Genomic DNA, 12495 nt, shown 5'->3' with positions numbered 1-12495 from the left:
ATGTCGGTCGTCGCACGCGGTGATGCACAAATTACCGCGTCACACGGAAACCTGTCTCGAACGATTCCATACTTCATGTCTACTAATGTGATGTAATATAAATGTTATACATTCGAGTTGTAATGAACCATAACACACGGATCGAATTAATCCAGAGTTCAAAATCGTTATAGCATTGGTGACTTATAAGTTCTGCGTTTTAGTTCATCTTGAGTTAGTAATCCTGGTGCCTTGATGATAATAATCACCGTAATGGATAAAATGTCGGTTTTAAGGAGGAAATTGTGCAATATATATTCAGTAGAAAAAAAAATATAGTAAAATATATCGTTTCAAACACAATGTAAAGTACATTGTGCACAAGTGGTCGGTCATAATTTTTTTTAATCTTTGTCGAGCTTTGAATGACTGGCGTTGTACTTACAGAAAAGTGTATAATTTCGAACCATCACTAGCCTGTTTTCCGTGTATCAGGGCATCTAGTTATGTAAACTAGATCTTTCTATCGACAAGTACACAATTAAAAATGGAATACATTAGTTTATTTTTATAAAAAAAAAAAGATTCACGTTTACTGATTGCAACCGTTTCTTACACTAGCTACTTCCTCGTTACAAGTGTTGCAATGCGAACCATTATCTCACTTTTTACACCTTAATTATCATTTAATGAGTATTTTCTTTTATTTCGAATCGATTTTAATTGGAATCCAATTATGAAAGTTTACAAGTTCAGTCATTCGTAAACCAGCCCTAAATAATAACAAGAAGTGTCTTATCGTTTTGCGTAATCAATTACACTTTCGAAATGAGAAAAAAAAAGCGTCACAAAACGATGTTAAAGGTCACAGCGACAGCCGAAACAAATTGATTATTCTATAATAGGTATTATCCAATTCAAAAAATAAAACTGCCCATCATTTCGCACGTCTATCAGAGAACCTAAGATTGGTTATAACATCGTAACATAATTACATTTCATACACGGTTTTAAGTGCTCGGATAATGAACTTCATTAATTACACTGCATATTTAGTGCCCTTATTAAAAATAGATTTATGAAAGTGATCGGAATTACTAGTAATAAGTCTTATAACAATACATGTATTATTTTACTTGTTTACTTTCCACTGCAGTTTCTGTTTACGACTATTATAACCTAGTTCTCGGATCGTAACCTAAGGTATATAAGGTACTATACCCCTTTCTCTTCCAATCGTAAGATAGATACTGCTATCGACTTTCTACCTGCTATGCGTATTGATTAATTAGACACGATTACTTTTAAATTCGGTTTCAACGTTTCTGAAGATTGTTTTGTTAAAACTCATCTTAGTTCTATTGGTGACTTCAATTCATTACAATTGTACTTTGTTTTTCGTCCATTTTTAATTCTCTTTAATAGTGTGTTTTATTTCCACAACACCGCGAATATGTAACATTGACGTTATTTGTGTTTTAAACTCATTGTGGATTTTATAGTTTAATCCTTCTTCAGTAACGTAAGATATTTAGTCAATCGTAGCCTGTAGTTAAAAATCAGGCTTCGAAAATAACCTTTTAATGCATTTAAAAATATAAATTATAATTTTTTTTCTCCCTCCTGTAAAATAGGATAAATGCACGTTCGCGTGGAGCGTTTTAAATTACATTTTTTTTTTATTTGCTTTTCTCGTTTGAGTATACTCACGAAATTTGAGTAAGCTTTCAACACATTAACTGAATTAAGGTATAGGTTTAAAAGGTTAGTAGAGTCCCAAATGTTTCGGATGTCATTTAATATGTACAAAGGCGTAATCTCTAATACCCAAATGATACGGTAAGGGCTAGGATAATGTTAAACGTCTTGCAATCGATTACCCTTGATCGAATGCTATAAACAAAATTTTGTGATGATTTTATCCTTGGAATAAATCATTTTAACTGTCGTGCTAATATATCTTCTTCTTATATATATATTATTTTATTATTTTTATTTATTTATCAAATAAACAATACTTTACTTATTCATCATAAATAGCATTAAAAAACCACGTAGGTTTATAACAATGCTATTTAGAAAATTTTAAATGAAATTAATATTTATTATTTTAAGAATTTTAATGAAAATGAATCGTCCAAATGTATGTACGCAAATAAGTTCCAAACTGGACTAAATTGGATAATTCTGCTTTTGTTTTGTGCTCGTTAATTGTCATGCGTTAGAATACGGTTCGTATAAAAAAATTTAAAAAAAAAAACTACATATTCACGAAAAATATATACGATGAAGTTATTCGATTTAGCCAGCGCCATATAGTTTTAATATTTAAAATCTTTTTGTAAATAACACCTGACGTATTAACATAAAGCTTATAGCTTGTCATGATGGTTTTAACGAATTGTATAACATTAAATCCAATGAATCTCTTGTATGTTTACATACTTTATTCATATATTTTTCACTGTATAATGATGTTTATCGTTAAACAGTGAAAGTTTTATTATTGTTCTCATAAATCTGTGACAGTTTTTTCGCTAAATTCCGCATTTGTGACCGCAACTTACTAATGATAAGAAAGTACCAACTTCTACGTGATTAGAATATTTTTTCTGTCTAAACCACTTCAACTAAATCTAATTTTTTCTTAAGAAATAGAATAGCCGTTTTCTCTTAACAGACAATCATACCTAATTTTCGAAGAAATATCAATTTAACCGATATATTTAACTTAAACGATGGAGTGGATCAAAGTATTTTCACTTAAGTAAATTTTACAATGAAATATTTTTTATAATGCAATATAAATATTGTCAAGTAAGAAGTAGATAGAAAATATTACGCTAAAAATATGTATAATTTAAGTATGAAAAGGGATCAAGTCTGAACAATACAAGGTAAATTCCTTTAAATAAAATAGCCAAAGTATTATTTTGAATCAACAAAATAATACTTTGGCTATTTATAATTTATTGCATGTGCAATAATAACATTTCATATGCCAGCCCGGCCCTATTACATACAGTTTTGCTGTATTTATTTGTATATAAAATAGAAGAAGAAAACTGGTTGGCATTAGACTGACTAACTAGTTGTTTTATTTCTGCTCTAACATCTATTTCGCGATTTTCTGGTGAGCGAACAATCTCAGAACATTTCCACAGCGATTATGTTAATCGTTTTTGTATTATTATTTATAATTTTTCAGTAGTCAAAGTTAAAAGGCTATAAATAATTAAACGCTTTTTTGCCAACTTTGTTATTTCTTGTGTAAAGTTCTCGTAAATGAGCTTTACGTGAATACGAGAGGTTTTACGATAATTGCCTCCTTTTTACCATAACTATGAGTTAATGGATTCTATTGTTATTTGAGCTATTGTATTGTTACAGAGAGTATAGTGGTACGGAAAGACACTTTACAGTGATGAGATTTTAATATTCAATACAGAACTAGGAACCTTTTTATGTGTATTATTATGATTGTGAAAAATTATTTTAGTAATTAAATATTGCGTTCAGGTTAATGACTGCTTATTTATATGAGTTATGGCTCTATTTTTATGAGTTACTTTTTTTATGAAAATCGACTTAATATTTGAACGTACACATAAATTTAATAATTATTTGGACGCACACTAGCGTAAGTATAACATGCACAATTATTGTTTTGAAAGTTATTGAATATATAGAATAGGTTTTGATTTTATTTTGTTATGAGTGTAAATTTGAATTGTACATATGCAAGAAGTAATTAAATCAATTTGAAGTAACTATAAAAGAAAATAATACTATATTATTCATTTATACAGATTTCTAATGTCTTTATAAAAATTCTAATTGTGATTGCATATTTTAGGTTTGCAGTCGGTTTTATATAATATATATAATGTTTATCAGCATATTTAATTAAATACATTTAACGTACCGATTTGTACTTTTCAATAAATTATTCCCATTAATTTATAACATAAGAATGCATTAACACGTAAATAATTTTCAACAATAACAATGTATTGCGCTCATAATTATATCAACAATAAACTAAAGAATCAGCTTTTCTCACAATGAAAATTGCCAGAGAAATCGTAAATATAATTACTATTAGACTGTAACGGACTTGAGAGTTATGCTCGATAATGTTTGAAATTACTGACCTCTTTATTCGTTTGCTCGTTGATCTTGACGTGAGTCGCCTGTGGTTTGTCCCGCAATGGTAAATAGCCCTCGCGACTGTCTGCCGGTTCTGTTGCTGTACTATCCGGCATCAAGGTTGTCTCCGTGCCGGTACTGGCCGTGCCCTCCGTGGACCGCGTATCAGCGGCCGTGCTCAAAGTCGGAACCGTATCTTTCGTCACCTCTATCGTTGTACCCGATGTATCAATACCAACCACTGTTTCCGTACTATCGCTGTTTATATTAACAGTTGACTCGGTTTCCTGAACTACCGGAGCTTCCGTCGTCCGTATTGGGCGGATGGTGTAACGTTTGGGCGGTTTCACCGTTGCGGTTACGATGTTCGTGGTCGGCGGAGATGTTTCGATTTTAGTGGTCTGTGTCGTTTTGGGATCAGCAGTGGTATCGGTTGCGACGTTCTTGTGAGTCGACTTTTTTGTTTTCGGGGGCGTGGATGCCGTAGGGCGAAAAGAGGACGCGGTCGTTTTTACCTTATTATGAGACTTTCTACCTAGCGTTGTTAGACGTTCTTGAATGGTCGTCATCGTCGGGGAGTCGTCCAACGGCGTTTGTACGGTGGGTGGTTGTCTGTCGGCGGGTGGGTCTAGAAATGATTGCTTAGGGGTCCTAGACGGTGGGAAGAAATAATCCATGATAGATGGAGATTTGTTACGGTTATTGGGGAGCCAGGACCAAGGGTTGAAGTCTATGAGTCGAGGTCGCGGCGGGTCGGCGGTAGCGGCTGCGAGGGCGGCGAGCGCTAGGAGAGCGTACAGTGATCGAGTCATGGCCGGCGTGCGCGTGCGGCCGCTGTGACGATCGGAGCGGGACTGCGCATGCGCTGCGAACCGCGGGCCAGCGCACCACCGCTGCACCACCGCTCACCCACTTGAGTTTGTAGGGTCGAGATGCAGATACAGCCTACAGGCATATATCCGCAAAGAAAGTTATACCTATGCAGTCTCGTACATTTGATAATCTTTGCTTTATATTACTATTCTTAGGAGATTATAAACTTTAAACGAATATATTATTTTTTATACCTGTACTTGCACATATAGGCCTATTTGCAATACTTAAATGTAGTTATTTATGTACAAGTGTCATTTAATAATATGTTTTTAATGCAAGACAATTGAATTAAATAATGTAAGCCTACATAAATCCATTACATCTATGTCTTTACATTTGGCGACTATTGATATTTACCGCTAGACAATCATAAGCGTAAATAAATAATTTACGAGTTCCGAAACACGTCTATCGCCTAAAATTGATAAAGAATCGAGAAGCCACCGCAAACCGTGGCGATCACTTCTACACGCTCTACTTGGAAGACAGCTTTATATTTACAAAGTCTTCGATCCCACGACACTCTGTATTGCTCTTTTGACATACATTTTCAATCACCATTCAAAATATGCACTTGTATTCGTTAAAGATAATTTTCTCTAGTTAATTGGTCATGGAAATTGATCAATCTTGAGTAAGTTACTCGTAGAAAATAAATGCTAATTGTGTTGTAAAGGCAAAATTTCGTATAGACGTTTGTTATTCTTTCATGCTAAGACTAGTGAATCGATTGTATTGAAATTCGGTGCATAAATAACTGTAGATTTAGAATAAGAAAAGGGCTACCTCTGGTCTCAATTTGTGTGGGATCAAACGTTATATGAATGCAACCGTGGGACGTGACTACGAACGGATAAATATTATTATATTCTTTATTGCACTTAAAAAAAGAAACAAGTAAAAATCATATTTACAAAGAAAGTTGACAAGGGCAAACTTATTTCTAGAAGAGATCTCTACCAGTCTACCCAGTGATGAGAAGTGCTGTTATCGCGGGAGACAGAATATTACGTATTTTATTAGAATTTTTCTCTTCCCTATAGGTAAATGCTTTCACCGATATATCGCCTTTAAAAATATCTCCATTTAAATAAATAACAAGATCAGAATCGTAAAACCATGTCAAAATCACACCCACTCACTTTAAGTACTAAATTCGTAAAGAGAAAATCTATAATTCACGACATCGCTAAGAGGTGTTTAGTGTGAAAATTTGGGCATAAAAGTGTAAGTGGAAGACAATCAGAATGGATTGTGAGTGCGTACAAAGAACCATTATGTGGATTTTACTCAGCTCGTTCAATTATTGCTATTCAGAGAAAAATTACTTTTGTATCAGAGTAAATTTGTAGAAAAAAAAAAATAGTTTACGGATAATTTTCTGCATCTATATTTACCGCACAAATTTGATTTATTTAATACTAGCTGCCCGGGCAGACTTCGTTTTGTCAAAAGTTAATAGTATTTTTTAATTTTTTTGTTGTATCGAAACCTTCCGTGAGTCTTAAGGAACATACAAAAAAATAAATTAGCCGAATCGGTCAAGCCATTCTCGAGTTATGCGCTTAAAAATATTCATTTTTATTTATATCTTATATATGTTGCAGTCAAAACTCTTAACCAGTCAAAAGCACTATTGACTAGCAAAATCAGTCAGAAATACTTTGACCGTTTGCTTTAGTCACTAATACTTTTGACTAAAATAACAGTTAAAAGTACTTTTGCCCAATGGAGCTGGTTAAAAGTATTTTTGACTAAATGATTCCGTCAAAAGTGGTTTTGACTGGTTGTATCAGTCAAAACTCTTAAAAAGTTAAGGTAAAAATAACGACAAACGCACATATAAACTTTTATATTACTCATTATTAGTGGAGAACGTGCTGATATTAGAACAAAAATGAGTGAGTACGAAAAGAAAGAAAGCTTTTTGCAAAGAATTTTAGCGTTGGAAGATATGATAAATAGTCATTTCAATGTGATGACAAAAGAAAAATTTGAAAAGTTTGCAATGGATGTGGAAGACGCGAAATTTAATGAAAAGGAAACACCATTACAGTACAATAGACTACAACGCTTTAACACATTGAAGATTGTGGTATAAAAAAATTAGTTACAAACACAGAACCGGTCAAATATTTTTGCCGGCTGAGGAAATCTACGACATTATTGATGCTTCTCATATTTCTATAGGGGATGGTGGTCGCGATAGACTTAAGAATGAAACGGCAAAAAAGTACGCTAATGTTACAAAAGAAATGATTAATATATATTTATCAATGTGCGAAGTACGCCAAAGGAAGAAAAACAAGAAAAGGATGGGTCAGGTTTAGAAACCGATCCTGCACACTAAAATGAACAGCCGCTGCCAAGTCGATCTGATTGACATGCAGTCGCAAGAAGATCGCGGGCGTAAATTTATTATGGTTTATCAGGATCATTTGACTAAATTTATTCACATCTAACGAGTTAATAGTACTTTTGACTGACGCTTTTTTGCAGTTAAAACTACTTTTGACAGCGAGCGTCAGTCAAAAGTATTTTTAACCGCAAATTTGCAGTCAAAAGTACTAATAACCAATAATTTTCAGTCAAAACCACTTTTGACCAACTTGTCCAGTCAAAAGTACTTTTGACTGATTTCGCTAGTCAATAGTACTTTTGACTGGTTAAGAGTTCTGACTGCAACATATATAAAGTTCTCGTGTCATAATGCTAGTTAACATACTCCTCCGAAACGGCTGGACTGATTTTAATGAAATTTTGTGACGGCCAGAATCGGCCAACATCTTTCTTTCATATAAGGGCTTAAGGGGATTTATAACGTTTACGGGGTCATCTAGTAGATATAAATGACTTTTTTTTAATTTAGTGTCACTAATTACATATGTAATATTATTTGCTTAGCCCACACAGATGTTTGTTGTGGTGTGGCCGTTTGTGCAAGTTTTAGACCCTCCAACACCATAACAACCGATTCTTCGTAAAGTTTCAAGGCTTTATTACAAATATGTTATTCTATAATACAGAAATAATACGATAAAATTGTCTTTATTTCACGATTAACGAAATTTATAATAATGATGCCAACGTTACGTCTATATTACAGATAATCATAACGCTGCATAGATAGAAACATAACTATGTCTAATCCCAAACACATTTCAGAAGATAATAATGACGAGACAATCAGGAGATCGCACGTATACCAGCGTATAGTTTTCGCATGCGACAGATATCATCAGGTAACACGGTTCAGTAGAAAATAACAGGACTTAATAACACCCAACAGGGATAATGATGCGAACATGCGACGACACTTTTACTCATTTCATCGCTTCCCCCAGTCATCACAAACAAAGATATTACGTAATTATCACTGAATAGCGTAATGATTAGTTTCAATGGTCGATGAAAACGTGCGCTGCGTGTGATCAGGAAATCGTACCAAGTCAAATTGTCTTGATTATCTTTGAAGAAATGGTCGATTCAAATGAGGAGTCAATATAAATGTTGGCTGACTATTTCAGAATCTTATTTTATAAATAATTGATTACGACTTTGCGTTTTAGAAATGAATTTTTATATTTTCTGTTTTGATTTTAATTAATGTTATTATTATACTCGCAAAAGTGTCGCTTACTGTGTCTGATAACATAATATATATCCTCCTTCTTTGCTTTTGGATAAAATCGTCATCTTTTTGGCACTTAATCAAACTGATTCGTTGTGAATTGGCGAATAAATAAGACTTTTCATAAAATTTAATTTCACATAAATGTATCATATAGAAATCCGAGTCAGTTTTGCATTTACGCGTCCCGTAATGCTGGAGTGACTGGAAATTGATTATTGGTACGATAAATGGGCCCAAGCCAAGTGTGGGCGTTAAATGCGGTAGTAAAATTATCCATGGTTCAACTCGAGGCTTTCATGGAGCGAGATAATTATTTGATATGAATGATAATGATATTATGTTCAAGTGATATGAATTTTCGAAAAATTTCATGTTTTTCAATTTTAAAACATCGAAATAAAATTTATTTCTTAAAATATTTTATGAATTAAGAAAAACCTGAATAACATTACATTTACTTGCAAAAGCTTTCAGGGTTTACCTCAGACAAAAATATTAGAAAATAATGTGAAACATCGCAATGATTAGTCATCAGTAGAAAAGTCTCTTTCATCCTTTGCACAATACAGCAATATAAGAAGTTAATAAGGACTATTCTAAATTACACATTACAGTGATTAAATCGAATCACGGGTGGTCCATCGTTAGCTATCATTAAATTTCTTCGTAAAAAACCACAATGTCATAGCGAACTCAAAAGATGAGCTTCGCTGTATCTCGTTACAGAAACTTTCACATTTCTAGTAAGGTTATATAAATAAAACCAAATAACTTTTATAGTATTTATATTTTATACATGTATATCGTAGTGTAAAAACTAGTGGTCCATCCGTGATACAAAGCCTTTGAAGTCTCTTGAGATTCCGATGTTTTTCATTGCATCAAGCAATCTCTTTCGTTTTAATTTTCCATAGTAAATTGTCTGTTGATAGATAAAAGTAATACATGTTTTACCAATACTTACTATATGAATGTTTCTGGTACTGATGCAATGAAACTGTCATTATAATATATGACAAGCCCGTTGGCGCAGTTTGTAGTGGCCCTGGTTTCTGCTCCGCGGGTGGTGGGTTCGATTCCCGCCTGAGTCTGGGTGTAATATTTGTATATATATAATATTTCTATGTATATTTATCAAAAATAAAAGTAGTTAGCATTAAGTTACTTTACCATAGGAACAGACGACCGTGTGTGTATTTTATAAGATATTTATATTTTATATGTATTTGTTTTTATTTATTTTTATTTGTAGTTTGAATTATACATTTTTTCTTATAAAAGGATTTAATCTCATATGAGACTGAAATAAAGAGTTAAACATAATGAGTTTATATGTGCGACATTAACTATGAGCAAAAATGGTGACAGCTTTAATTGACATATCAAAAGTGAGTAAGTATTCAGAAGCTAGGGCCTCGCGTCTCATGCAACAACAACGCACAACAATGCACAAGTTACGTAGCCTCTTATATAAGGTATAACCTATATATGAGTGTAAGAAAACTGTTAATCTTGCAAAATCTCATATATTCTATGCTTCTAGACTGCTAATAGTAGGCTTTTTAAAGCATTAGTGAAAGAAAAAGCAAAAGAAGAATATTATTTAATTATTATTGTACGTGATTATACGTGTAAGGCTTACGTAGAGTTACTGGTAAACGCAATTAATATGCACGCATGCCATATTTACTTGCGATGATTGTCGCACATCTAGTGCTGCATACGATATCCTATGTTTATTCGCTTGCAGTATTTGAGCTCTCAGTGATTAACCACGCAATGAATACTAAATAGTCATCAACCTCTATCGACGTAATTGAGTAAGTGTAACTTAAACATCGCTTTGATAAATAGAAATACATTCTATTTTTATTTTTATCAAGAATAAATATAGGTAGTAATTGGACAATAAAATAAATAAATATATATATCTACACAATACACACACGGTCGTCTGTTCCTTAAGTAAGCAACTTAATGCTTGTGTTATAGGTAACAGCCGACTGGTATACTCGTAGCTACATATTTTTGTCGATAAACATACTTATAAATAATACAGATAAAAATAAATATTTATATTACACCCAGACTCGGGGTGGGAATCGAACCCACAACCCTCGGAGCAGAAAGCATACTGCTACAAACTGCGCCAACGGAATAGTCTATTCTATATATGTCTATCTAGTACTTAATATTTGGTAAAGTAAGCGGTTTTATCGTAAAAAAGTTCTCTTCCAAGAAATTTTTGATCAAAGAACGTAAATAGAATAAATAGAGAAGAAGGTTGACGAAAGATAAATAATAACTAATAAATACAAACGCGTATAAAAAATATTTTGTGTCTTTGTTTGAACGGGCTAGTCTTAGGAACTACTAATTCCACTTGAAAAATTTATTTTTGTGTCATGTACCGAAGAAGGCTATATACTATTTTAGTGCCACTTTTCGTCAAATTAACACGGATGCTATATTATATTCAGTACTGAATGAGCCCGCGGGGCACAGCTTGTGTTAAATTATTAAAATTCTAACAAAAATTTAACGGTTTTGTAGTAATGTTAATAATATATGTATTTGTGTGATCTATGGAATCAGAGACTAAAATGTTGATCGGCCTGTTATCTCTGGCAACACTTCCTTCTCTCTTCTTGCCTAGACGTCGAACCTAATGTGCGCGCTCTATAATTAATTAAAATTATTTAATACAAAAAAAGTGTTTTTTTTTTTGGTTTCCTAAACCAGCTAGTACTAAATAAAACAAAAGAAAATATAATAGCATATTGTTGAACATGTCACTGTTAGCAATGAAAGTAAAATTTGCCATAAATGGTAATTGTAACATTTTATATCGATTGTCGTGCTTTTTAGTTTGTCTTGTTACAATTTCGATTGAAATTATTGTTCACTTTCTATCAATTTTCTAACGAATTATTTAATTAGGTACCTAGATAACGTTGAGAGCAAAAACGATTCAATACTAATGTCTAATGCTTGTAATTTTATTTTTAGAATAATTATACGCTGCATTTAAGGTTTATTCATAATGTCATTAATTTTTTACTATTGTAATTTGTAAAGCTAATAATGTAAATATCATATAACACAAAACATTCTCGAATAAAAAGCGTACGTCTATGAATGAGAAGATGAATAAGCAAATTACACGTTAAATTACAGTCATGAAGACCGAATAGAAATAGTTTATATTTCCATTTCACTATAGATTGCTTATTTCGTTAACCTTTTTCCTATTTAGTTATAAATAAATAGGTAATGTATTTTACGTATAGACATTAGTCTACGTTGATTACAACGTTATGGTATTTTTTTAGTTTAGTCACATCTAGAATGCAAATGAGTCGGATAACGATTATTTCCGATTGCTTTATAAAATTCATCTTATTTTATTATTACATCTAAGATGATACCGTCCTCAAAACAAAATTTCATTTTTTAAACACATAGTACTCATACTTTGACTATACTCGTATACTAGCAAAATTTACGTGTTCATAAATAACAAATAATTTTTATCACCGATTTTATTATGAGTAAATACAAATATGAGAAAGAGAAATGAAATAAAAACAAACAGTGATTCAGCGTCTTTGAAGTTTTGAGAAATATTGTAATCAAAATTAATTTTTAAATGCGTGAGCTTTAATTGTAACAGAGTATATATTATTTCGCCAATATCACATTGCACGTATGCTTTATCATAGAGTATTACATTTAGTTTTATTTACCTAGATCTAAATTTGCCTGTGTTGCAATGCCGCATAGCAAAAGCGCGAGTTTAGGTACCAACAATATTTTGTGACAATCTGATAATACGTAAATTACCACAGTAATTGCAG

General features: G+C 32.4%; 1 protein-coding gene across 1 annotated transcript in view; it reads right to left on the bottom strand.

Moving 5' to 3' along the window:
- The window catches only part of LOC123659091, a 55478-nt gene extending 50500 nt beyond the window's left edge, over positions 1-4978 (bottom strand). The window contains exon 1 of the mRNA XM_045594356.1: positions 4134-4978. Within this exon, the coding sequence (XP_045450312.1) occupies positions 4134-4940 (807 nt within the window). The 5' untranslated portion in view covers positions 4941-4978. The remainder of the gene's footprint in view (positions 1-4133) is intronic.
- Between the last annotated feature and the right edge of the window lie 7517 nt (positions 4979-12495).

The sequence above is a fragment of the Melitaea cinxia genome, chromosome 13 (assembly GCF_905220565.1).
Source record: "Melitaea cinxia chromosome 13, ilMelCinx1.1, whole genome shotgun sequence".
Classification (NCBI taxonomy): Eukaryota; Metazoa; Arthropoda; class Insecta; order Lepidoptera; family Nymphalidae; genus Melitaea; species Melitaea cinxia.
This window is presented reverse-complemented; position numbering and strand designations above follow the sequence as displayed.